General features: G+C 39.1%; 1 protein-coding gene across 1 annotated transcript; it reads right to left on the minus strand.

Annotated features, from left to right (window-relative positions):
- Window positions 1-25,404: 25,404 nt before the first annotated feature.
- Window positions 25,405-26,608, minus strand: LOC103413941 (transcription factor bHLH149-like). The gene is made up of 2 exons (XM_008352372.4): window positions 26,361-26,608; window positions 25,405-26,253 (listed from the first exon to the last, which is right to left on the minus strand). The coding sequence occupies exon 2, from the start codon at window positions 26,139-26,141 to the stop codon at window positions 25,503-25,505; it is 639 nt and encodes a 212-aa protein (XP_008350594.2). The 5' UTR covers window positions 26,142-26,253; window positions 26,361-26,608; the 3' UTR covers window positions 25,405-25,502.
- Window positions 26,609-27,226: the final 618 nt, after the last annotated feature.

Consider the following 27,226-nt stretch of genomic DNA (forward strand, 5'->3'; position numbering starts at 1 on the left):
TTCACTACCTTAGTCAAGCTTCTCGTCGAGAAAATTTTCAATATACTAGGAACACGATCTGATACACCAAATATTATAATACAAGTGGTTAGATACTTACAAAAAATAAAAATTTCAACCACAAAGTTTTATTGTTTTGAAATGAATTTTACGTATCCCTGCCAACTACGAGTATATTTTCTCTCACCATGGCATCACCATCGTATTGGCACAAACATGAGTGTGATTTGATCAATTCACTACACAAGTGGGACACATGAAGATACTATTTTCAAAGTATTCAAGCAAGAAATGAAAAACTTGAATTCCAAAATGATGGGATTATGAGCAACTTAATGGTAGGTATTATATTGCTCAAGAACAAAATTATCAATTCCAATACTCTCTAAAGTGATCAGATTAGAAGGGTGAAGTTCATTCATATCTAATCCAATACAAATATAAAAAGCATTCACCTTTACTTTTAACATGCCTTACCAAACGAGATCAACGTTTCCTTGGTAAAGGATCATGTTCCGAAAGTGCTTTTAACTTTTTTTCGTGTATAAAGTATCATTACTATGAAGAGCTAGCAAAAATCTGAATGCCATACAAAATATACAAAACCCCAATCCTCATATTGCAAATGCACGATCCAAAAATGAATCCTAAAACATTACCAATGTTTTGATGTCATGTAAAAACCAAAACATTCAATTTTGGAACTTCTACAAATCTTTGATCCCGTGTTGAATGTGATTTCAGCCCTGCCTCAATCGATCTGTATTGTTTCTTTTGCTAGAACTTCTGTTTAAAAATGAAATAAAATAGTGGATTAAGTGATATTAAGTTGTCCGACTAGGATGACTGACGATGTAGGACGCAGAGCATCTACCTCAAACCCCACCCAAAACGAAAGGGTTCTACACTGGTTGAGCTGGAACTTGCTATCGAAACAAAATAATAGATGTAACAGTACAAATCATAAGTTGGAGAAGCCTACTCATTTCCTGCGCACAGCCCTAAGCAAGAGGTAATCAGCACCCAAATGAAAAAGGCCAACCACCTGTGTGAAGCTCAGAAAAATTCCTGAGCAACACTACTGGAAACGGTAGACACCAAGGAGAACGTGGTGGTATTGGAAACACCCAAGCCAATGAGAACACCGGAACTCTACACACGAACTCCACAGAGAACATGGTTGAAAATCGAAGCAAGGAAGGGCCAGGAAGAGGAAAACCTACGGGGGTTGAGGAATTGGATAGGCCGAATTGAAAATTTGGGAGAACCAACAGTACATGCAGGGAGAGCAGAAGGAGAAGAGGGAGAAGACAACCCAGCAACCGACCCCAGCCGAAGCTAGGACCGGTGCCACCGGAAGTGCTTAAAACTGAAGATCTCACATAATCAGTGAGGAAGACTCTATGATCGACGGTGGTCGGAGAATCGGCTGGTTGGAAGCTCCTCGAATCTGCGGCAGAGAATGTGGTAGATGCTTATCGGATATTCTTTCATTTTTGGGCCCTTGGGCTTTGTTATGTTTATGTTTTTTTTGTTTTTAAGCCATTTTTTGTTGTTTATACGTGTTGTTGGGCCTTTGTTCAGTTGTACGTAATGTGTGTTTGTTTGAATAAATTCTCTTCCTTGACCAAAAAACAAAAAAAAAAAAAGTTGAGCTAGAAAATATATAAAACAAAACCATTAAAGCTCTCTCAAAGGTTCTTATTCCTTTGTATCATAATCTCATTATTGCAAATAGGACCGGTGCATATAGATAACCTTGCTAAGCAAGCATGGAAAAATTAAAGCATGCCCAAAATCTTGTTCCCAACAAGATAGGAACCATAAACATCATGAACTGCATTCTTGATCTCTTCCTTGCCAAAAACTTCGGAATTCAAGTCGGGAAAGGCCCCAGTCAAGGGCTTAACATCAACACCAATTTCATCTGCCAACTCATATAGTCCTTTCTTTTCAAGACTCGGTTTCTTCAGTACCATAGCCGCCAAGTAACCCAATTCAACTGCCGTATTCTGTATCATACATGTCAGTGCAGAAGTGCTAGAACAGCTAATATAGCGACTAATATTCATGCCCACGAAGCAGTTACTCTGATCAAAAAGAAGTCTTCCGAGTCCAGATTGAGAAACATCTTTTCGGTAAGAATAATTGAGCAACTCATCAAGCCTTGGGATAATCGAGCAACGACTGTCGGTACAAACAAGAAACATTTTGGCTATAGACATGGAAAACTCGAGTTCAATCCCCATAACTCGGTTCCTTTGCTGCTGCGACTTCAACCATAATATTTTCTCATCAACCAAACGAGCATTTCCCGGCTACACTTACCGTTACCTTAACTCCGTGAACTTGAACTTCGTATGGACGCATTTTTGATAGTATGCGATAAGGGATCATTTTGAAATAAACAACAAAAAAAAAAAAAAAAATCAACAGTGACGTTAAGAAAAGATGCATGTTCGTATATATATAGCTAGGCTGAGACCCTTGAGTTTAATTGGTGGATTTATTGGAACTTATTTTGTTACATGGTATGGGGCGAAATTGATGGGACTTAAACTGGTGACGCAGAATAATTAGATGATCATATGGATTTATTAAAATTTAATTACATAATGAATTTGATATGTACAGAATACTGGAAAGACACTCAAAATTCCAGTCTTTTTTTATGCGCCTATCCTTTCATATGAACGTCTATCATACGCAGTCTTACCCTTACTTTGCAAAAATGATGTTTTCACTACTCAAACCTGTGACCTTTCGGTCACAAAAGAACAAACTTTCCGTTGCGCCATGACTCACCCTCTTTTGTATGAAATGATAATTTTGATTAGCTTGATTGAGTCTTGATATCAAATCCCACACAAGTTTTTTATGATCATGTTAATCCAGACCATTCCTATCCTCTTGGTGATGAACGGTAATTAAAGACTCCCTCTCCATATGCATAGGGCAATGGAAAGTCAAACAACAACAACAACAAAGCCTTTTCCCACTAAGTGGGGTCGGCTATATGAATCCTAGAACGCCATTGCGCTCGGTTTTGTGTCATGTCCTCCGTTAGATCCAAGTACTCTAAGTCTTTTCTTAGAGTCTCTTCCAAAGTTTTCCTAGGTCTTCCTCTACCCCTTCGGCCCTAAACCTCTGTCCCGTAGTCACATCTTCGAACCGGAGCGTCAGTCGGCCTTCTTTGCACATGTCCAAATCACCAGAGCCGATTTTCTCTCATCTTTCCTACAATTTCGGCTACTCCTACTGTACCTCGGATATCCTCATTCCCAATTTTATCCTTTCTCGTGTGCCCACACATCCCACGAAGCATCCTCATCTCCGCTACACCCATTTTGTGTACGTGTTGATGCTTCACCACCCAACATTCTCTGCCATACAACATCGCTGGCCTTATTGCCGTCCTATAAAATTTTCCCTTGAGCTTCAGTGGCCTACGACGGTCACACAACACGCCGGATGCACTCTTTCCATCCAGCTCATATTCTATGGTTGAGATCTCCATCTAATTCTCCGTTCTCTTGCAAGATAGATCATAGGTAACGAAAACGGTCGCTTTTTGTGATCTTCGCTAGATTGCTCCGGTCATTAGTGTGGATAAGTAAATAAATGGATAGAGATAGGAAAGCAAACACAAGATGTACGTGGTTCACCCAGATTGGCTACGTCCACGGAATAGAAGAGTTCTCATTAATTGTGAAGGGTTTACACAAGTACATAGGTTCAAGCTCTCCTTTAGTGAGTACGAGTGAATGATTTAGTACAAATGACATTAGGAAATATTGTGGGAGAATGATCTCGTAATCACGAAACTTCTAAGTATCGGAGTGTGGTGTCGTCTTGACTTGCCTTATCTGTCTCATAGGTAGATGTGGCATCTTCTCTGGAAGTACTCTTCCTCCATCCAGGGGTGGTATCTTTAACTGGTGGAGATGCACAAGGTAATGTATCAATTTCACTTGAAGCTTACTTGTAGTTTCAGGCTTGGTCAAGCGCGATACAAACCATGTAGTAGGAGTCCCCCAAGTCGCCGAGCTAGGGGGTCTGCTGAAAGAGGTGACAGACAAGGTAAGCAATCAGAGCTCCGACTGATTGTTCACCTTCTCCCCATCTTGCAGCAGCATGAAGGATAAAGAGAAGAAAAATGAGAAGATATGATATGAGATACTTTTGCTTTTGAAGAAGTAACTTTCCACAGGCTTATTCTTGAACTGAGCTGGAGGGTTTTCTGGTTTCCTCCAGAGTATAAGGCCGACTGAAGAATTTGAGGGTCAAAACAAGTCCATCAAATCTAGAGTACGTTCCACCCTGCTGATATGGGATACTTTTGCTTTTGACAGAGTAATGGATGTATCGGCACGTGTGCTGTTACGCTTGTCTCCACATGCTTCCTTGTATCCTTCGCACTTGCCCTATCTGTTCCTCAAGCAGATGCGGAATCTTCCCTGGAAACATAAGATGTTGAAGATGAGTACTCGAGAGCAATGCCAGGTAAGTAATCAGGTAAGGGGTTCCAGGCAGTCAGTTCCTGGCTGGAAGCTTGATTCCAAGTGCTGACTGATTGCTCTCTTTCTCCTTGTCTTGCAGGTAAAAACAAGGCCAAAAGAAAAAACAGGAAAAAAGCATGATATGGGATACTCTTGCTTTTAACCCTGATGATATGAGATATTCTTGCTCTAGTATAGCTTGTTTGCAGAGGTATTATCGGGGGGAAAGAAAGCTGAATATTTCAAAAGGCTTTGTTGGGAGTGCCCTCTCAGATATGATGAAGGGTTGAGCATTTTTGCAGGTCTGCCTGTCCGTTGGGGATGGAGGTCGACATATATAGGAGTCTCCCTAACAACAAGTAGTAATGCTATTCCTTTACCCTGCTTGGTCATAGCACGGTAGTGGGAGCTGCCAGTTTCACATGTTTTAACTCTGTCAGAGCACTTTGAAAAAGTGGTCTGTGGTATCTGGCTCTCGAGATTCAGAGAACGATGCCTCTTCGATTTTTGAGAAAGCAATCATGTTGGGGGTCTGACTCTCGTGATTCGGAGAGCAGTGTCTCTTCGATTTTTGAGGAAGTAATCATGTTGGGAGTCTGGCTCTCGAGATTCGGAGGGCGGTGCCTCTTCGATTTTGGAGCAAGCAATCTTGTTGGGAGTGTTGTCTCGAATGTGAGTAAAGGTTGGACATGTTTGCTGGTCTACCTTGCCACGAAGCACAAAGGTTGACACATAGGGACTTTCCAATTATCCAGCAATGGTACTGTTCCTTTACCCTCTCTTCGATTTTGAGAAAGTAGTCATGTTGGGAGTCTGGCTCTCGAGATTCGGAGGACGGTGCCTCTTCGATTTTGGAGCAAGCAATCTTGTTGGGACTGTTTTCTCGAATGTGAGTAAAGGTTGGGCATGTTTGCTAGTCTACCTTGCCACGAAGCACAGAGGTTGACACACAGGGACTTTCCAATTATCCAGCAGTGGTACTGTTCCTTTACCCTTGTGGGTAATAATATGGTAGCTAGACCTTCAAAATTTATGGGTCTAAACTTTGTTAGTGCTGTTTCTTTGCTATTCTTTTACCTTTCTTGGTCAGAGCGATGTAGTGGGAGCTGCAAGCTTCACGTGCTCAACTTTGGCAGAGAACTTTGGCAAAGTGATCTGTGGTACCCATGAGTTATTGTTGCGTGTGGGAAGTGGGTGATTGAACAGTAAGATTCATGTGCTTTCTACTTCACCAGAAGTCTTCGACAGAATGCCCATAATTTCTGCAAAGCTGAGTGTGCGTGTGACAGGTGCTGACAAGGCTAGAAAAGTAGGTGCCTCTTTGATTTCTGAGATCGGCCCTCGTGGTCTCTGAGCAGCCCAGCTTTTGAGAAAGCGAGCGCCTCTTCGATTGATTCGGAGAACGGTGCCTCACCGATTTTTGAGAAAGCAATCATGCTGGGGGTCTGGCTCTCGAGATTCGGGGAGCAGTGTCTCTTCGATTTTTGAGAAAGTAATCATGTTGGGAGAGTGGCTCTCGAGATTCGGAGGGCGGTGCCTCTTCGATTTTGGAGCAAGCAATCTTGTTGGGAGTGTTTTCTCGAATGTGAGTAAAGGTTGGGCATGTTTGCTAGTCTACCTTGCCACGAAGCACAGAGGTTGACACACAGGGACTTTCCAATTATCCAGCAATGGTACTGTTCCTTTACCCTCTCTTCGATTTTTAAGAAAGTAGTCATGTTGGGAGTCTGGCTCTTTAGATTCGGAGGACGGTGCCTCTTCGATTTTGGAGCAAGCAATCTTATTGGGAGTGTTTTCTCGAATGTGAGTAAAGGTTGGGCATGTTTGCTAGTCTACCTTGCCACGAAGCACAGAGGTTGACATACATGGACTTTCCAATTATCCAGCAGTGGTACTGTTCCTTTACCCTTGTGGGTAATAATATGGTAGCTAGACCTTCAAAATTTATGGGTCTAAACTTTGTTAGTGCTGTTTCTTTGCTATTCTTTTACCCTTCTTGGTCAGAGCGATGTAGTGGGAGCTGCAAGCTTCACGTGCTCAACTTTGGCAGAGAACTTTGGCAAAGTTATCTGTGGTACCCATGAGCTATTGTTGCGTGTGGGAAGTGGGTGATTGAACAGTAAGATTCATGTGTTTTCTACTTCCCCAGAAGTCTTTGACAGAATGCCCATAATTTCCGCAAAGCTGAGTGTGCGTGTGACAGGTGCTGACAAGGCTGGAAAAGTAGGTGCCGCTTCGATTTCTGAGATCGGCCCTCGTGGTCTCTAGGGAGCCCAGCTTTTGAGAAAGCGAGCGCCTCTTCGATTTCTGAGATCGGCCTTCGTGGTCTTTGAGCAGCCCAACTTTTGAGAAAGCAAACGGCTCTTCGATTTCTGAGATCAACCCTCGTGATCTCTAAGCAGCCCAACTTTTGAGAAAGCAAACGCCTCTTCGATTTCTGAGCAGGCGCCTCTTTGATTTCTGAAGCTCCGTCGAGTGCAGATTTTTATAAGGGCTAGCATTAAGTTCCAAAGCACACTTGAATCTCCACCAGTAGAAGCTTCATTCTTGCACTTCTAAGATCTTGATTTGTCCGACCTCTTCTCTCTTCAACACCTTTGAAAATGTCTGGCCCCTCCGACCGTCGTTTTGACTTGAACCTTGTTGAAGAGGCAGCCCCGCCTTCTCCAGACAACATATGGCGCCTATCCTTCGTCTCCCCAACTGGTCCTCTTACCGTTGGGGATTCCGTGATGAAGAATGATATGACCGCTGCGGTGGTGGCCAGGAACCTTCTCACTCCCAAAGATAACAGACTACTTTCCAAACGGTCTGATGAGTTAGCTGTTAAGGATTCGCTGGCTCTCAGTGTTCAGAGTGCAGGTTCTGTGTCTAATATGGCACAACGCCTATTTGCTCGAACCCGCCAAGTTGAATCATTGGCGGCTGAAGTGATGAGTCTCAAACAGGAGATTAGAGGGCTCAAGCATGAGAATAAACAGTTGCACCGGCTCGCACATGACTATGCTACAAACATGAAGAGGAAGCTTGACCAGATGAAGGAAACTTATGGTCAGGTTTTACTTGATCATCAGAGATTTGTGGGTTTGTTCCAAAGGCATTTATTGCCTTCGTCTTCTGGGGCTGTACCACGTAATGAAGCTCCAAATGATCAACCTCTGATGCCTCCTCCTTCTAGGGTTCTGTCCAGTACTGAGGCTCCAAATGATCCCCCTCCGGTGCCTTCTCTTTCTGGGGCTCTACCGACTGCTGAGACTTCTCCTAAGCAACCTTTGTGAAGGCTCCCTCTTGTGTGTTTATTTTGACTCATGTATATGTACATATTTGTAGCTTATCGGGGATATCAATAAATAAGCTTTCCTTCATTTCAACGTATTGTGTTAAATACACCAAAGCCTTCTTCGCTAAGTTCTTTGAATTTTCTTTTGTTGAAGCTTGTATGTTGAAGCTTTCTGAGTGGAGCATGTAGGTTGGGGTAGTGTTCCCATAATTTCCCGAGTGAGGAAAACTTCTTGGTTTGAGACTTGGAAAATCCAAGTCACTGAGTGGGATCGGCTATATGAATCTTAGAACGTCATTGTGCTCGATCCTGTGTCATGTCCTTCGTTAGATCCAAGTACTCTAAGTCTTTTCTTAAAGTCTCTTCCAAAGTTTTCCTAGGTCTTCCTCTACCCCTTCGGCCCTGAACCTCTATCCCATAGTCGCATCTTCTAATCGGAGCGTCAGTAGGCCTTCTTTGCACATGTCCAAACCACCGTAACCGATTTTCTCTCATCTTTCCTTCAATTTCGGCTACTCCTACTTTACCCCGGATATCCTCATTCCTAATCTTATCCTTTCTCGTGTGCCCACACATCCAACGAAGCATCCTCATCTCCGCTACACCCATTTTGTGTACGTGTTGATGTTTCACCGCCCAACATTCTGTGCCATACAGCATTGCCGGCCTTATTGCCGTCCTATAAAATTTTCCCTTGAGCTTCAGTGGCATACGGCGGTCACACAACACGCCGGATGCACTCTTCCACTTCATCCATCCAGCTTGTATTCTATGGTTGAGATCTCCATCTAATTCTCCGTTCTTTTGCAATTAATCTGGAGTTTGAAAAACGTAATAATTAACATTTTCCGCCATTTTTGGAATGCAAGAAAGAATGTGCATAAAATGAATTCAAGAAATGGATTAATTTTTATTATTAATCCAACAATGCACAAAACGTTACATTAAATTATTTCAATTTAGTAATCTAAACCAGTCTAGCTTAATCTCTAAATTTAGTCCAGTGCAACCAACCAAAGTACAAATCATAAGTTGTAGAAGAGAGAGAATATATAAAACAAAACCGCATTAAAGCAATGCAAAAGGTTCTTATTCCTTTTTCTCATGATCTGATTATTGGAAATAGGACTGGTGCATACAGATAGATTATCTTGCAAAAAAAGCAAGTATGAAAAAATTAAAGCATCCCCAGAACCTTGTTCGCAACAAGACAAGAAGCATGAACATCATGAACAGCATTCTTGATCTCTTCCTCGGTAAAAACTTCGGAATTCGTGTCGGGAAAAGCCCCAGTCAATGGCTTAACATCAACACCAATTTCACCTGCCAACTCATATAGTCCTTTCTTTTGGAGACTCGGTTTCTTCAGTACCATAGCTGCCAAGTAACCCAATTCAACTGCCGTATTCTTTATCATATATGTCACTGCAGATGCAGAAGTACCAATACAGCTAACATAGCTACTAATATTTGTGCCGACGAAACAGTCACTCCGATCAGAAAGAAGCCTTCCGAGTCCAGATTGAGAAACATCTGTTGGGTAAGAACGCAGTAGCAACTCATCAAGCCTTGGGATAATCAAGCAACGACTGTCAGTACAAACAAGCAACATTTTGGGTTTTAGAGGTATGATAGAAAACTTAAGTTCAATCCCCAGAACTCGGTTACTATGCTGCTGCGACTTCAACCATAATATTTTTTCATCAATCAAACGAGCATTTCCGGACACTACACTTACCGTTACTTTAACACCGTGAACTTCAACTTCGTAGGGACGCATTTTTGATAGGATATGATAAGGGATCATTTTGAAAAGAAAAGAAAAAAAACCAACAGTAGGACGTAAACAAAAAAATGCATGTTTGTATATATATAGGCTGAGACCCTTGAGTTTAATTCGTGGATTTATTGGAACTTATTATGTTACATGGTATCGGGACGAAATTGATGGGACTTAACTGGTGACATCGAGTAATTTGATGATCATATGAATTTATTAAAACTTAATTACATAATGAATTTGATATGTATAGAATACTGGAAAGACACCCTAAGATTCTAGTCTTTTTTTATGCCTATCCTTTCATATGAAATGAAAAAAATGGCGAACACAAGCCAACAAGGTGCCCTGCTTTGTGAGGGTTGGGAGTGAATGTCCATCGTAGGCAGCCTTACCCTTGCTTTGCAAAAAGAATGTTTTCACGACTCAAACCCGTGACATTTCGGTCACAAAAGAGTAAATTTTCCGTTGCGCCAAGGCTCGCCCTTTTTCTTATGAAATGAAAATCACTTAAATAATTTTGATTAGCTTGATTGAGTCTTGATATCAAATCCCACATAGGTTTTTGATGATCATGTTAATCCAGACCATTCCTATCCTCTTAGTAATGAATGGTAATTAAAGACTCCTTTTCCATATGCATAGGGCAATGGAAAGTCAGATTAAGAAAAAAATACATTGTATTAATCTGGAGTTTGAAAAATGTAATAGTTAACGTTTTCGCCATTTTTGGAATGCAAGAATGTGCATGAAATGAATTCAAGAAATGCAATTTTGACAAAACCAACTCATGTGTCTTTGCAACTAGTAAGCGTCCAACAGATTAAAAAGTTTGGAGGCGAGAATTACAGATGCATACACCCATTTTTCATCTTAATTAGTTAAAGTCAATCAGTCTCTGAAGGAGTTTCTAGGTGATGATTTATATGAATCCAGACCATTTCTCCTCATGGCAACATCTTTGGCGAGGGAAAGTAGTCAAGGTCTTAATTGATGCTGACGTTAAATTGATTGGTTGTATGTGATGATGTTAACACCTTGAGTTGAACTTGTGATCCCAAGATCCCTACCTTAAACAGTATTTAGGGCCCGTGTTTTAGTAGAATGTAGAAATTGAAACCTTCGACTTTGGAACAACCTGTAGAAAATCTGATACACAAGGTTATACAAAACCTTTCATCTCTACGGTAATTAAGAAAATTCAAACTTGAGTGTAAAGGGAGAGCACAATCCTCTGATCAACTGGCCTAATTCGCATATGCTCCATGGACATACTAATCCACAATGGAACATGGTAACACTAAAACAACAACGTTCACTGGCTTTGAAAGACTTCGTTTTCTCCCTTTTGTACAAGTTTATGAAAATCGACTAACAAAACATTAATCAAGAAGTAAAACAAAAGGCTAAAAAAGTCAACAGTATAGCAGTAATATTGCCAGTACAACATTAACGAACATCTGTTAAAGGCCGAAAATTTAGAAATCTAAACAAGTTGCCCCTGTAGACCTATAAGTTTCAGTAATACTGCGCATAAACAACATCTGAAATATATCAAAAGAGCTTTCTGAATTGTTCACTTTATTTCTCTAAGGGAAATGGTAGCATTGGAAAACCTCATGCCTTTTTCTAACTTCGTCTTAACTTCCTTCAAGATATGGGGTGAGTAAAACTTTCTCCAATTGACCTTGGAGCACACTCGAGTATATATACCTTGATAATTCAATTCCGTCAATTATACACATGATATTCTTCTTAAAAGAGAGACCATTGCTGGGACTATCTCGTCGCGAAAGCTCCTAGTATGGATACGCAGCCTATCTAGGCGTATGATTGAGTGGCAAGATTACCTTCTTTGAATAAAGCCAGAACCTGCAATGTTTTAAAGGAAAAATCTATAGATAGCATATACAAATATAAAATTTTATTGATTTTGGTGACGAGACAACCCTTTTTGCTACCTATGATGTTCCTTAAATTTCATGGAAGCTCTCTTTTATTGCTCCTGCCATGAGGGCAGGATGTTTCACAAAAGTCTTGAAAGGGTTAAGTAATTCAAGAGGAGGGAGGGGCTGGGTGGAGTTGCGTGAGTTATTAGGATTGTTAGGCTTATATGGAAAAAGTGGTGTTTAGACATCTTTTCTAACACGAAAGTTTCTTGAACCCGCCACTAACAATAGTTTAGGAGGTTGAAACACGCGTGCATACTTCTTGCTTCTGGGTATATTGATCCGAAGCTCGAGTATGGTACATGCGCCGATTTTCTTCTCTACCATGATGACTCAATTGATTTAGGCTGGTTTGGTATTGCTGTGCTTTGAAAAAAAGCTGCTGTGAGAATAAGCGGCTGTTCTGTGAGAATAAGCGGCTGTGAAATAAATCAGCAGAGTGTTTGGTAAACTTTTTTGTAAAAGTGCTTTTGGAAAAAAAAAACAGTCTGATAGTGGGTCTTTTCATTAAAGGAGCACTGTAGTTCTGTGTGCTTTGAAAAAAAGCCAGTTTTCCAAAGCTACAAATTGCAGCTTCAGCTTTTTCCTTTGATTTCAGCTTATTCTCACAGCAGCTTCCAAAATAAGCCATTTTTTTTAAGTTTACCAAACACCAAAAACACTCCCAGCTTTTTTTCATAAGAGTTTTTTTTTAAATCACCTCAACCCCAAACTGGTGCTTAATGTGGGCATTGCTCTTTCTTTTGTCCTTTCCTCCGATTTTTGCCGTATCACTAGTGATTAATAACATTTACCTTTTGAGTCCTTATGCCAACCAAGACCCTTTTTTAATCTGAAATGCCAACCAAGTCCTAAATCAGCAATTAATGGTTGGGAACAAGTGAAGCATCAGAGCACAGCAAAACCCTAGAGGTCCTTTTCTTTTGCCACCAAGAACCCACATGCGGCAAAATAACAAAAGGGTCCCCAGAAACTTTGGTAATGTGATATATATTTTTAAAATTTTAATATTATTAAGAGAATTTCTTTAACGTAGATAATATTTTTTTGTTAGAAAAAAATTATTAAAAGAAGGAAAAAAAGTTTAAAATTATTACAATAATTAAGAAGATAAAGAAATTTGAATCCAGAATGCAAGTACAAAAATCCAATACTATATTCACTAAGATATTAAACCTCATGCGATAATGTGATAATTGATATTAATAGTCAACTTTGTCACAATATAAGGAATCAGAAGATTAGAGATGGAAATGCATGTGTGTGCTCATAGGTTGTGCCACGAGTTGCCAATTGTCTAATTTTGCGGAGAGCACCACAAAACAAAGTGGCTGCAGTGCACCTGCAGCTGCAGGGTCCCCTGCCAAACAAAGGCTTGTTTGACACACATTTTGGCTTTGGGGCAAAACTCCAAGAGCGACAAATGTTGTCGGGGCCTTTCTTTATTGGGTGGTTGTTGGACTTTGACAACTCCAAAGTGCTTCCTCTAATTTGTCGTCTAAGCTCACTTACGTGGTGTTGGCAAATCCCTAGCTTACTTATATGTTCTCTTTCTCTTGTGTGGACAAATTGCAATTAGGTTTAACTTAAGGGTGGGCATCGTCATATTAGCTAGAACGCAAGTTTTGTATTCTATACATTCGGGTTTAAATTCTTCTCTCGCAGTAGAGTTGAATTAAAAACAGAACATCATTTGTATTAAAAAAAACATTTGAGAGTTAAGTAGGAATTTAGTAGGTGAAGGCATTGTGTGTAACACTTTGGTGTGAGCAAAAAGGAAGAGAAACACATGCTTGTTGGTGTTAGAAAATCTACAAATGTGAGTTTTCATATAAACCAAGACGAACAAGAGGAGATGAATCAACACAAATACATAGAACAATAATTTGACTGCTCTAACCAATGAAAATGGAACACTATCTATCATTTTGCTTATGCACGAAAAACACATGGAGCTATATATTAAATTTTTTGAAGAAATAAACACACGACGATAATCTCATCACATTATATGGTTAATGTTGAAAATTGAGGACAATCTCATGAATGGAATGAATTTAAACTTTCTTACATAGTTATTTTTTAATATTATTACAAGCGATATTACTATTTAAACTTTCATGTAGTTTAAAATAGCTTAACTCTGCAATCTACAACAAAATTAACTTACGAAAAACATGACAAAAATTACATTTGTGAAAAGTAAATATCAAATGTTATGAAATTGAAGGGATATGTATATGTCAAATATGTGACCTGATCAAAATCTGTCGATCAATCGATAGAAACCAGAAGGATGAAGAATATGAGAAAAATAATGTACAAGAATATGCGGGCATTATTTGATGATTTGGTCCAATGGTGACATGTCACTTGGCACATTCACTATCCATGTCAGAATAAGGTACCCAAACCAGAAAACGACATGTTGCATGCCAAGTTGGAACAGGTGTAGCAATTTAAACGGAAAACCCGAATTTGAAGGCTATTTCTCGGCGAGGAGGATTATCTTCCATCCTAATCTCTCTCTCATTCCCTCATCTCCTATTTGAACGGTTACGGTTTAACCACGCCAACATCTTATATTAAATTTTTTATAGAGACAATCAGACAAAAAAACAATATGTGAGAGGAGGGGAGGAAAAGGGATGAGAATAGAAGGGGAGAAAATCCTACTCCATTTCTCGAACCTCCGCACACCCTCCTGAGCTTAAATTTCTTTGGACCATTTGAGAGACTAGCTATCATAAAATTACACGTTTGATATTATATCTCTTATCAATAGCACATTTTTCCATTCGTACATTCTCTTTTAGTCATATATATATATATATATATATATATATTTGCACAATCTGGGATGAGATATATTTGTACCATACTTAGGGTCTCCGTATTTAGATCTCGTATAAATACTCGGGGAACTTAAATGTAATTATGTAATAAATGAATGGGCAAATATGTAATAAGTGAGGAGCCCTTATTCTATAAAAGGACCCCTCACTCTTCTCATTGGGGGAGGCCAATTCTTAGGCCATGGGAAAGAGCTCTCTCACCCTCAGAAGCGCTCACCCTCTCATCCTCTCACAAACAGAGAAATACAATATCAGTGTGGACGTAGCCCAAACATTGGGGTGAACCACGATACATCTTGTGTTATTTATTTTCTTGCAGATTCACGGTCGGATTTACGTTGTTTCAAGACCCCTCCAGTTTTGTGCATCAACATTTGGCGTCGTTTGTGGGAAACGACACGAAAAGCTATGTCAGTTCTCTTTTATTTTTTTCATCTCGCCACCATGGAAACTTCACAACCTCCACCGTGAATATGCAGAAACCCAAAAAACCAAGGCTTTTCCAGAAAACCTTCGCAGACTCCCTCTTTACTCATAATCTCTCTCTCTGAGACATCTTTTCACTCTCTCTCCTCGGAGCGCTTCTCAGCCTCTAAATTTCCCCACTCATATATTTTTTCCTCTCTGTTCTTTCTTACTTGACCACCCACCCCACTAAACGACCAAGATTCCAAGCTCCAGGACGCCCAGGAAATTCGGCGCCTCATAAAGACCTCGCAGCGATGTCGGCGCTAGCTCTCTGACCCGGTGGGCTCACTTGTGTCCATGCTCCGCCTTCGTGACTCGCCCGAGTCCCACGAGTCGGCCCTACTCGCCCTCAGTGGCGACGACGATAGCGGTGGAGCTGTGGGTTTTGGTTGTGCGAATGACTTCCTTTTCCTAGAATTCAAATCCATGGAATTGGTCTTCCCGTTTGGATACTGCTCAGAAATCGTCGATTCCTCTCAGGAATTGGGGAGTTCACTCCGATCCTGCAACAGAGCACACATTTTTCCTGCATACTCGTCTGAGATCTGAATGCCTTAATTGGCGGACTGCTCAAAACCCACTTAAGCTCACCCGAGAAAACAGCTCCAGGAGAAGTGGAATCGGATGGCAGAATCCGAGGCTGGAAGACCCGAAAACAGAGAGATTTTCCAAGGATGTTTTGCAGAAATACCTTAATCTGATCAAACCTCTGTACTCGAAGGTTTCCAGAAAGTCTACTGAGAAGGTGAAATCTTCTTTATATTCACCGACGACGTCACCGGTGATGCCGATATTCTCTATGTATTCGCCCAAAAATGACAAATAGGGGGACTTTCTGGCGGGATTTAGAGTTGTCTCTAAGAACTTGGGGAATAGCAAGTCGGCCACGGCGATGGGAAGATGAACTCTGGTGCTTTCTGATGTTTTCTCAATTTTATTGGCTGTATTCTTGACTTTTTCTTGCCACGATTTCCCTTGCTTTTCAGAGGCTGCTAATGGTAGAAAATTAAAGATAGTGAGAGAGAGAGAGAAAGGGGAAGAGGAAGTTCGGAAAAGCAAGAGAGATTGAGATGAATGGAGGCTTCACAAACTCCACTCTCTTCATGATCTCACTGTCGATGGATTTCCTGGCCTTGTATCCTTCTCAAAATAGTACCTTATTCCCAACAATATAACATCCCTCATCATCCAAAGACTCCCAGATCTTGGATCCATATCGGAGGTGCTCGGAAATCTCTCCTTGCTTCACAAATTGGTCATCAGAGAGTGTGATAAGCTCCAATATTTGCCAAAGAAGGGGTTGCCAACAACGCTTTGTCACCTATCAATTCATCGCTGCCCTATTCTGCTGCATCGATGGCTGCAATTGAGAGCTCGACTAGGAGGTTCTATGGGTTGCAGTACCACCCAGAAGTGCTCAGTCGCGACCCATTCCCTGCATCTTCTTTACAGGGTGGTAGCAAATCATTTTCTAAGAAAGCAAAAGTGGAATAAAGAAAAAAGAGGAAAGCACTTGGATAAGTATATTGACCTTTTACAGTTGGAGTACACTAGCTGGTGTTTAGATCTCATGTTGTATACTGACCTTTCATCATGCATATTCCCATTTTGAAAAACCTATCTGGAGAACATGCAAAAGTATCAAGGTATAAGAGACCATACCTGCTGACCAAACTTGCCTTCACGTGAAGGTTTCCTCCAACAGCTGGACCGCTGAGGTTGATGTGAAGGAAGAAATCTTGATGTCGCCAAGTTCCAGCAGTTCTTTTTTGAATGATGTAATTTATTTTTCTTATCTTTCAGAGACATCTATATACACCCTCATTAGAAGGTAATCGTAAAAAAAATGAAAAGAAAAAAAAAAGGCAAGCCCAAAATAATGGGCTGGAATGTTATGTGGAGAGCCAAGGCCCATATGTCCAAAAGAGCCAGGCCATCTATTATCACCAACCAGGTGATCAAAAGTACGCCCAATGCTACAAAAAATTATTCGGCAGTCTGCCGCTATTATCACCAACCAGGTGATCAAAAGTACGCCCAGTACTCCAAAATTATTCGGCAACGTGCTGCTATTATCACCAACGGGTTGATCAAAAGTACGTCCAGTACTCCAAAATTATACATGAGCATCACTCATGTCAATCATACATAAACATTCATGAGCATCACTCATGTCAATTATACATAAACATTCATGAACATCATTCATGTCAACATTCATGAGCATCACTCATGTCAACATCCATGAGCATCACTCATGTCAAACAGCTTCGAAAACCTCATTTACAGAGCTCCAGCTTCAAAAAGCTTCATTTACAAAAGCTCCAGCTTCAAAACTTCACTTGTAAAGCCTCACCTACAAAGCTTCAGTGCAGGGTATACAAATACCGCATCCGAACAACCGCCACTTCGGCCCATACATGGATTCAATTTGAAGTCTCCAGCTAACAGACTCTATTGACCGAAGACTTAGGGGACTACATTATGTACCATATATTGGGCCTCATGAAAAATACTTGGGGGACTTAGCCCATTATTTATGTACTGAAGAGCAAGCCCTTATTTTATAAAAGGGACTCCCTCACCTTCATTAGAGAGCATCGTCGCCAGCTGAGCAACCGCCTCGCTGCAAGCATCACTCATAACCCATCACTTATGTATTGAGGAGCGAGCCTTTATTCTATAAAATGGACTCCCTCACCATCATTAGAGAGCATCGTCGCTAGCTGAGCAACCGTCTTGCCGTGAGCATCAACTCTAACCCATCATTCATGTATTGATGAGCGAGCTCTTATTCTATAAAAGGGACTCCCTCACATTCAACGCCACAAGCCGAGCCAACCAAGGCAACATAAGCCACAAACCGAGCAGTCTCGCAACATATGCTACTTCTAGTTAAGCATCATTTTACTTTGAGCACCGCTTCATATCAAGTATCAGGTCAAGACGACATCTAGTTACTTCGGCTCACACATGGACTGAATTTGAAATCTCCAGCCAAAAGACTCTCTTGACTGAAGACTTGGGGGACTACTGTTTGTACCATACTTAGGGCCTCCGTATTTAGATCTAGTATAAATACTTGGGGACTCAAATGTAATTATGTAATAAATAAAGGGGCAAATATGTAATAAGTGAGGAGCCCTTATTTTATAAAATGACCCCTCACTCTCCTCATTGGAGGAGGCCAATTATTAGGCCATGGGAAAGAGCTCTCTCACCCTTAAAAGCGCTCACCCTCTCATCCTCTCACAAACAGAGAAATACAATATCAGTGTGGACGTAGTCCAAACATTGGGGTGAACCACGATACATCTTGTGTTATTTACTTTCTTGCAAATTCATGGTCGGATTTACGTTGTTCCAAGACCCCTCCGGTTTTGTGCATCAACAAGATAGTTTCCAAAAAAAAAAAACAAAAACAAAAATCTGGGATGAGATATATCTTAAAGTCTTAATGAATTGCAGTGATGCAAACTAGCTAGAGGAAGACGAGAATAAATTGAATTTAGGTGAGGGTTATACTATTTGTTTTGATACAAGCGATATTCTAAACTATTCTAAGTAGAAGGAGGAGAGGATCTAAACTCGGGTGCATAAAGAGAAGCACTTCCGTTCAAATCAATGTGACTATGCCACTTTGTTTCGGAGTGTTATATTCGTATCATAAAGTATACTTTAATGTTTCACTTTTAAATTTAGGGAATCAAGAGGACGTGCAAGAGTTGGAATTGTGAGGAGGTGCTAAATAATCCACACTAGAACTATAAACTAATAGTCCATTTGATAACTATTTTAGTTATCATTTAAAAAAAAAATTAAATAAGTCAAAATCAAAATGAAGCCAAATTTTGTAAACTCAAACAGATACCAAATAATTTCTCAGTCTTTTGATTTTTTAAAAGTGAAAACGAATAATTATCAAAATTAAGCTACTCACATTGCATTTTCCATTTTTCAGTTTCTTTGTCTGTTCCTCGTAACGTAGTTTTCACGTACGAAAAGATGTGCAACTATTTCATGTATATCTCGTGTGGTAGACCCATATGACTCAAAATAATAACGAAAATAACAAAAGGAAAGAAAGGATAGGTTTTAAAAGAAGGCACATGGAAGCATGTGAGTATATGGTGTGTGTTTGATATGAAGAAATAAATGGGGGAACAAAAAGCACACAAATAATGTGGATCCGTAAAACGTACATAGCATGCATTGGCAAAGCTTACAAAAACACAAAATATGTGGTCCTTGATTCGGAAAACCCTTTCGATCTCTATACAGACAACTTGATAGGGATGCCACTCAGCCATCTCCCCCCTCATGTCTCCATTCACAACCTGACACCTGTCCCGAATGACGTAGCCAAACTTGATAAGGTCTCCCAAATAGGAATTTGAAATGCCTAAGACCTAGTTTGGTACTGAGGTAATTCTGAAAAAAACTGGTATAAAAAAAAGGTAAACATTCAACTTCAGTTTTTTTTCACAGTTTTGGATGAAAAAAAGCCAAAAACAAGAAGTTGCAAAACCCAACTTTGAAAAACTAGCTTTTTTTCACATCTGTTTTACATAAAAGTTTACCAAACATTATAATACTACTTTTTTTTTTTCAAAAGCATTTTTACAAAAAGTTTTTCAAACACTCTGCTGCTTTATTTCACAGCTGTTTATTCTCACAGTACAGCAGAAGCAGTTTTTTTTCAAAACACGACAATACCAAACCAGCCCTAAGAGTGACATTTGGTGATAGGACATGCCCTATAAAACCTTGTTCTAGACCACAATGTTTATATAAATATTTTATGGCAAGCTTCTTTTATTTCTAGCCGACGTATCACAGGTTGCACTGGCCTTGTTCCCAGGTGCTTTCATGTGCTTGATAAAAAAACTCGTAGTTGTAAAATATTGGACTTAAAGTTGATATAGTTGAGGCTTTTGATACTTTATATTGGTCTTTTTTTTTGCGAGTGCTTTATAATTTTGGTTTCTCCACTTTTCTTGTGGACTGATGTCTACTATGGTAGCAAAAATCAACGGCTGCAATTTTAACGAATTTGTACCTACAAAACAAGTAAATACTTTTGACCAAAGACTAAAGCTACACGTGCCCACGAGGCAGGGGTGTGTTTTTTGCCAATGAATCTCCGATTCCAAAGTCAGTTTCTCTAAAAAGATAGAGTTTAGGACTTGATTGCGTAACAAGAGCTTACCAAATTTGGTGAAGAATGAGGTAATTATAGAGCATAGGGTCGACCACATGTGTATGGTTTTCATTGATATGTGCGGCATTCGATTGGCCAAGGTCAGTCATCCATAGGATGGATGAGGAAAGAAACATTCCAAAGATAATAATATCTTGGGATTATCTTGTAACATCCCTGATTGGAATATGATTGTGATTCCGTGTTTGATGGTGTTAATCTTAAGCATAAAGATAAGATTTAGTAATTAAATTATTAATCATATCTTTAATACCTTTGACTTTTCTCCTTGCTAGAAGAGCTTAATGAGGTTGTAATCAGATGCTCAAGCCTTTTAAGATGTTGAACTGTGTGGATTAAATGTGGGCCTTACCAATTTAATAGGCGCATTCTCGTCTTTAGCAAGTAAAAGTTCACGTGTCAGCTTCAGGATTTTCGGATTATTGTTTGCTCCACATCCACTTTTTTAAGGTCTACTAAATTTTCCGTTTTAATTAGCTCGGCTCACTAAGTCAATTTATGCTCCAAGAGGTTGTATTTCTCCTTCTCATGTAATGTATGCGGGTGATAAGGTCACTTTGCATAATTTACAAAGTTCTTCTATAACTATAGTTAGTGCCCTGGTCAATTTATCAATAAGGGATACAAGTATTTTTTATTTGGGTTCTACTTCAAGGGATCGTAAATTGTGGTTAAGCACTTCTTGGGGTTCAAAGAAAGTAAAGTACCATTTGTTTACTTAGGAATTACTATCTTCTATGGCAAGCCTAGGGGGTGTCGCCATTTGTTTTCTTAGAAATTACTATCTTTTATAATTTCATATATTTTTTTCTTGTCTTTTAATGGATAAGATTTATGTCCTCCTTAGTAAGTATAACCTTTTTTTTTATAACAATAAAATTTTCCTTATATCGTCGATGTTTCCTAAAAAAGAAATTCAATCTCCCATACTAAAATTTGAATGCTTGTGGATCAATATTTTTTAAGTGCCCTTTATGTGGATGCAAATTTTCTCCTCCTCGATCTTGGACGATTTTGCACCTACAAAACAACTAGCATCTTAGGTTAAGGCCAAAAGCCTCACGCGCCTACGATGAATGGGGGGGCTTTGGCCGAAGAACCTCCAATGCCAAAGTTAGAATTTTAGAGAGAAACAGTGTTTAGAGTATTTGGGATTTTTTGAGAGAATTAGAATGAATATTTGGTGAAAATAGGAGCCTATTTATAGGGCTAGGTTGGTTCACTTTAGAGAGGAAATGTGGCCGGCCACTAAGTAGGGTTTTTAGGTTTTATTTTGGTTTAATTAGTCAATTAATTGGCTAATTAAACATAAAAGGAAATGTTTTGGTAGTTATGGAATTAATTGGCTAATAAAAGGGAAGAAATGGTGAAAAAAGGTAGAAAAAGTGATGGATTAGGTTTTGAATGGGGATAGCCGGCCCTTTAGTATTTTTAGGTGTGAATGGGTGTTTTAATTGATAATTAAGGGATTGATTAGGTAATTAATCCCTTAATTAATCAATTTTTAGGGAATATGAAAGATGTTTGTACCATACTTGACCAATCCCGAAACTACTGAGTACCGGTCAACGTTATACCGTCAAGGACCGAGAAGAGTTTCCCTCCAACCAAGAGGCCAATCACAGCGCGACACGTGTCGACATCAGAAGCCAATCATAGCGCGACATGTATCAACATCAGAAGCCAATCACAATACGACATGTGTCAATGTCAGAATGAAACTAGAAACTCTCTTCTATAAATAGAGATCATTCTCTCACAATATTTTCTAATGTCATTTGTACTAAATCATTCACTAGTACTCACTAAATGAGAGCTTAAACCTATGTACTTGTGTAAACCCTTCACAATTAATGAGAACTCCTCTACTCCGTGGACGTAACTAATCTGGGTGAACCACGTACATCTTGTGTTTACTTCCATGTCCCTATCCATTTACATACTTATTCACACTAGTGACCGGAGCAATCTAGTAAAGGTCACAAACTTAACATTTTCTGTTGTACCAAAGTCCTCACTGATTTTGTGCATCAACAAAAGAAAAATATTATTTAGCTAATTGATTAGATAAATAATAATATATAGAATAAATTAGGTTTTAGGAATTACCTTATAGAAAGGATTTTATGAAACATGCTTTAAATTGTTACCTATTTTGGGCACTTTTGATTTGGTTGAGAATGATTGTCCGCCACTCGCGCATAAGAATCTCGGTATGCCTCAAGGGTATTTTTGTCCTTTTTAACCCAAAAATCCACGTGTCGCCTTGTGATTATTTTTAGCTCCACACTTTAATTATAGGGCATGTCCCATTTGCTTAAAATAGCATGTGAAGTTTTGTTCTGGACGCACATGCATGCATTTGAGATTAGGGTTTGGACTCGTTGGAGGGTCAGTGCCCTTGGAATATTTGTAGGGTCCCTGAGGCACATGATGTGCGGCTGTTTCTTGTAAGACCAAGTTGGCTAACAATTCTGTGGCAGTGGGGCTATTTTTTTTTACGCCCCCCCCCGACCACATCCTCCTCATGCGCGATTTCATATCTCATAAATATCCAAAATCGCCAGAGAATCCCCTCCCAACCTTCAAATTTCATTTTCAAATCTGGTTGCTATTATTTTTCATTACTGACTAATGACTATTGAGGAGGACAGTACAAATAGTAGTATTCGGATCAGATGCATGCATTATGGATGACCATGCAAGAAAATGGTTATTTATTTATTTCGTTTTGAGGTTGGTTTCAATTTATCTTCTAAATTATTGGAGTGTACGTACATAAAGGAATGCTCTTACTGACCGAGCTACAAATTATTTGCTTGAAGAGTGATGCTATTTTGATCACATTTCTGACCACCTCTCTATTCCATGTGAATTTCACATATACAAATGGAGTTCACTTCTGTTAAATAAGTGGTTAACAAGGTAATCAGTAAATGCAGTACAAGTAGCTTATTCTTGCTTGAAGTAAAAGATTTATAAGTTAATGAGATGACCTGGTAATTTTTAGCACAACCCAATAACCCGACACAAAAATTACAGATTTTTGATCAATCCATTAACGATTCGGGTTGTTATTGGGTCGCCTGTTAATAACTCGTTAACGAGTCGAGTCGTTATCGAGTCACCCGTTAAGAAACCGATAAGATATTGTTTTCCAGATTTAGACATTATGCATGACAATTTCTTGCATGACCCCTTAACCCAACATGAAACGAAATGATCCAATAAAGAATCGGATCGTTTTCAGGCACTTGAAACTTGAAAATAACCCGTTAAGATAATGAGATTTGAAACGACACGACTCGTTAAGATAACATATATGACAAGAAAACAACACTAACATGACAAACACAATATGAAAATCTTGAGTGCCATACAATACAAGGGATAAGCTGCAGGTTCATTTTTGTATGGCAGGTCCATTTTTGTATGGCAATCAGGGTGAGTAACATTGCAAAAGTTTTGGAAGAGATTAAGCATATATGGTCTCTAATCTAGTAATCTCCATCATTCATGTGGTGGGCCTTAAGGGAAAGGACATAATTGACCACAACAGTTAAGAGTGTAACTGATTAATTGTACTTAACTCCAATATGAGAATGCATACATGGTCAGATACATTCTGAAGTGGAGTAGAATTCAGTAAGGAGGAGTGAACCGATTTCAGTTCATCATTTGGATACAAACTTACAACAAGACCAATTTTTTGCTTCCAAACAAGCCAAACTTACCATTTTGCCATTTTCATAGAAATCAAAAGTAAGGTAAATTTTGATAAATTTTTTGTTTTCTTAGATGTTGCTGTAACTAATAGTTCTACTTTTCAAACTTTGATTTTATATAGTTGACATTAAACGGGAGCAAGGTTTCAAACTTGAGTGCAAAGAAAGAGCACATTGCTTCAGTCAATTTAACAAAATTCAAGTCTGCTTTCAACTTTGACTTAAAAAATAAGTTGATTAATTTCTCATTTTGGGAAAGATCGACCCAAAATGAATTAGACCTTGAAATTGTTTTCTTTTATCCAAACGAATTTAAACTACATAGAAGAAAATTCGCAGTACCAGAAATTACCATTTGCCCAGCGAACTATATTTTGTTGGCCAAAGTAACTTTATTTGATGAAATGAAATAATTGGTAGGACAAACATAGTCAACACTTTGGTTTTTTCAAAAATATTTGCCCAACGAATATATTTCGACGGGCAAATTTTTAATCGTTGGGCAAAGACTATTCGCTCAACAGAGTTATATAATTTGTTGAGCAAGCATTTGAGCGACTGACATTGCCCGACGACATTTTTCGTCATATGAATAGGCAACAAAATTTTATTTTGCCTAACAAAATTATTTCATCTAGAAAGAGATTTTTTGTTTGTAGTGTCGACTTATAATTGCACAAGAAATCACACTGCTCTAAGTACGGAAATTTAGCCCTTATATTATTTGCTTAGCTTCAAAGTAAAGTAGGGAATATTAATAAACGTAGTATCATAGGTCTTAATCGCACTTAAGAGCTAATCACTTTCCCTTTATGGCTTTTGTTTCTGCATAGAAAACTTTAGATTTGGTTTAGGCGAGATTTAAACGCAAAGACTAACCACACTTCTTCTGTTGACGCCTTTATGTAGGTTTAAGCTAATGGATTATTATATCATTTGTTGTTGAACTGCGAATGTGAACAATTGATCAATTCAATTTTTGCTGAATGCATAATAGAATAGTGGGATGTGCGAGAACCGAAAATTGAGAGGAATTTACGAGAATTGAGAGAAATTAGAGAGAAAAATGGATTTCTAGTTAGCACTACCCTCTATAATATTCATTGATAATCTGATAACAGTTGTGTAGCAAAATCAAAACAGCTATGTGAATAATTATGGTTAAATTGTTCAAAGTTTATTTTAATACAAACGATAATCTACACTAATTTATATTAAAAGCGACTAGTTATTTAAAGTTCAAGTAAAATCAGGCATGATCCCGAAGTATCTAAGAAAAATTTCTTTTTCTTTTTACTTAAAAAAAGAGAGTATCATTTCTTTTCTTTTCTTTTTACAACGAGAGTATCATTTCTTTTGAGATCGAAATCGTTTTTTACATTAAAAAATACTTTCCATGCGGTTGCTCAATAAAAAAAAATGTAATTATTTTCGAATGCTAATAACAATTCTAAAAATAAAAAATTAAAGCCGGAGACACTCTGTTTAATTAACAGTCTGTCGATAAATGGGAATCAATTAGGTGGAATACTCCATCAACTCAATAAATTAGAGATTAAAAAATAAAAAGAAAAAGAAAAATGATAGCAGGAAATGAAGAAAAGAAAAAGCTACCTATACAATAAAATACACGAAATAACTTTCATAAGATTAAAATATTTATAAAAATTACAAAAGAAAAAAAAAACACCTGGCACAATAAGCCTAGGCGGGCGACTCTCAGCGTCAACTCGAAGAGTTGCCACTCGAGCCGGAGCGGTTCACCGGTGAACCAGAAAGTAACTCGGCGAGAGCCGCCATGGCTCTGACCTGCATCTCCAAAGCTGCTATATAATCGGTAGTTTCTTCTAGAAGGTTCGGCAACGACGTCTTCCGGCAGCCGGGAACCAATTGGCTCAGAACCCGAACCTTTTTCTGCACAGCCGGTAACTTCCTCCTCTCTCTCCTAAACTCCGTTTTCTTCAACCGGTTGTCCCCTGTTACCCTCGCCCTTCTCCGCTTGTGAAGCGTTTTGCTCAGCCTCATTCGACTTGTTAGGATCGCCCTGCTCCACAGAGTCGTCCCCTTCGCCACCGTTGCCAGAACTCGGTCTGCCGCTTCCTTCACGTCTCTCCCGCCGCCCGATACCTTAGCCACTGCCGCCGACGATGATGTAGCCGATCTCTGTCGCACCTGACGAAGCGCTTCCCCGAGCTTCGTCGAGTAGATCCGTTGCTCCGTCTCTGATCTCCATCGAACTCCGGTTTTTGAGCTCCGATTCCGATCCTCTTCCACGACTCCGGTTTTTCTCCGCTTTTTTCTGCTCGACTCTATCGACGACGCGTCGAGACTTCCGTCAAGGTTTGAGATCATCGACGCCGCCATGGAAGAAGATATCCGAAATATGTTGAGAAAGCAATTCAACAATCGCCGATATATATATATATATATATATATGTATGTATGTATGTATGTATGTATGTGTATATACACACACCTGCAAATATAACATACAAAACGATTGTTATTACGTTGCAAACAAGATGAGCAAATCACATATGTGTATATATATACATATACATGTAGGATTGTATGTAGATATACCTGATAAAAGAGAGAGAGGAGTTTCGATTTGTTTGTTTGGGTGGAGGTTTTTAGAGAGAGGAGGAGAGAGGAGAGGGGGGAATGGGAATGGGAATGGGGAGGCTGGGGAAAGAGGGGAGAGTGAATATAAAAGCCGTTCACGGGAACCACGCGTCGTTACCTTAATCACATTTATTGGCGCTCTTACACCTTTTTCCCTCCACCTTTATATCCTTTTTCTCATTTTTATTAAGAATATTTCATTTTGCTTTGGTTGGCCAAAGCTTTCATATTTGGTATTTATTTTTCTTAGGCTTAATTGAATTAATAGTCTCGTGGTGATAGGATAGTTAGATGATGGTCAATTAAGATTTAAATTACTGTGGTGCGACCTGTTAGGATAAGACCCAAAATTAAAAGTTATGTCAATTATTGGTTAATTACTAGCACTTGAGTTTCACGTACTAACAATTAATGGAGAGTTGGCGAAACTTTAATTTTGGACCTAAATCCTAACCAACTTCACCACAAAGATTTAAATTAAATTTTATCATAAAATCTATCTTCCAACTTTTATATCACCACAAGAACTAATAATCCAATTAAACATTTTTCTTATTTTAGTAATTTAACACGCGTCTGTAAAACAAAGTTTTATTATTTAATGACTAGTGTGATTAATATTATATTCAGGTGGTCGTCCATCTAACCAAAAATCCACTAACCTTTTGTTCTTCATAGAAGTCTATGTATGAGATTTCCCAGCTATTCTTTTCTTATTTTGGTTTACTTGGATTTACAGCTCTAGTAGGAGAGCACTTACACACGATAAGTTTACCCTCGCAGATATAACTGAAGTTAGATTACCGTCATTCACGGGTCATGAT

The sequence above is a fragment of the Malus domestica genome, chromosome 12 (assembly GCF_042453785.1).
Source record: "Malus domestica chromosome 12, GDT2T_hap1".
NCBI lineage: Eukaryota > Viridiplantae > Streptophyta > Magnoliopsida > Rosales > Rosaceae > Malus > Malus domestica.

Bases quoted from the DNA above. Each gene is read 5' to 3' on its own strand.
- LOC103413941 (XM_008352372.4), bottom strand. From the start codon at position 26,141: ATGGCGGCGTCGATGATCTCAAACCTTGACGGAAGTCTCGACGCGTCG.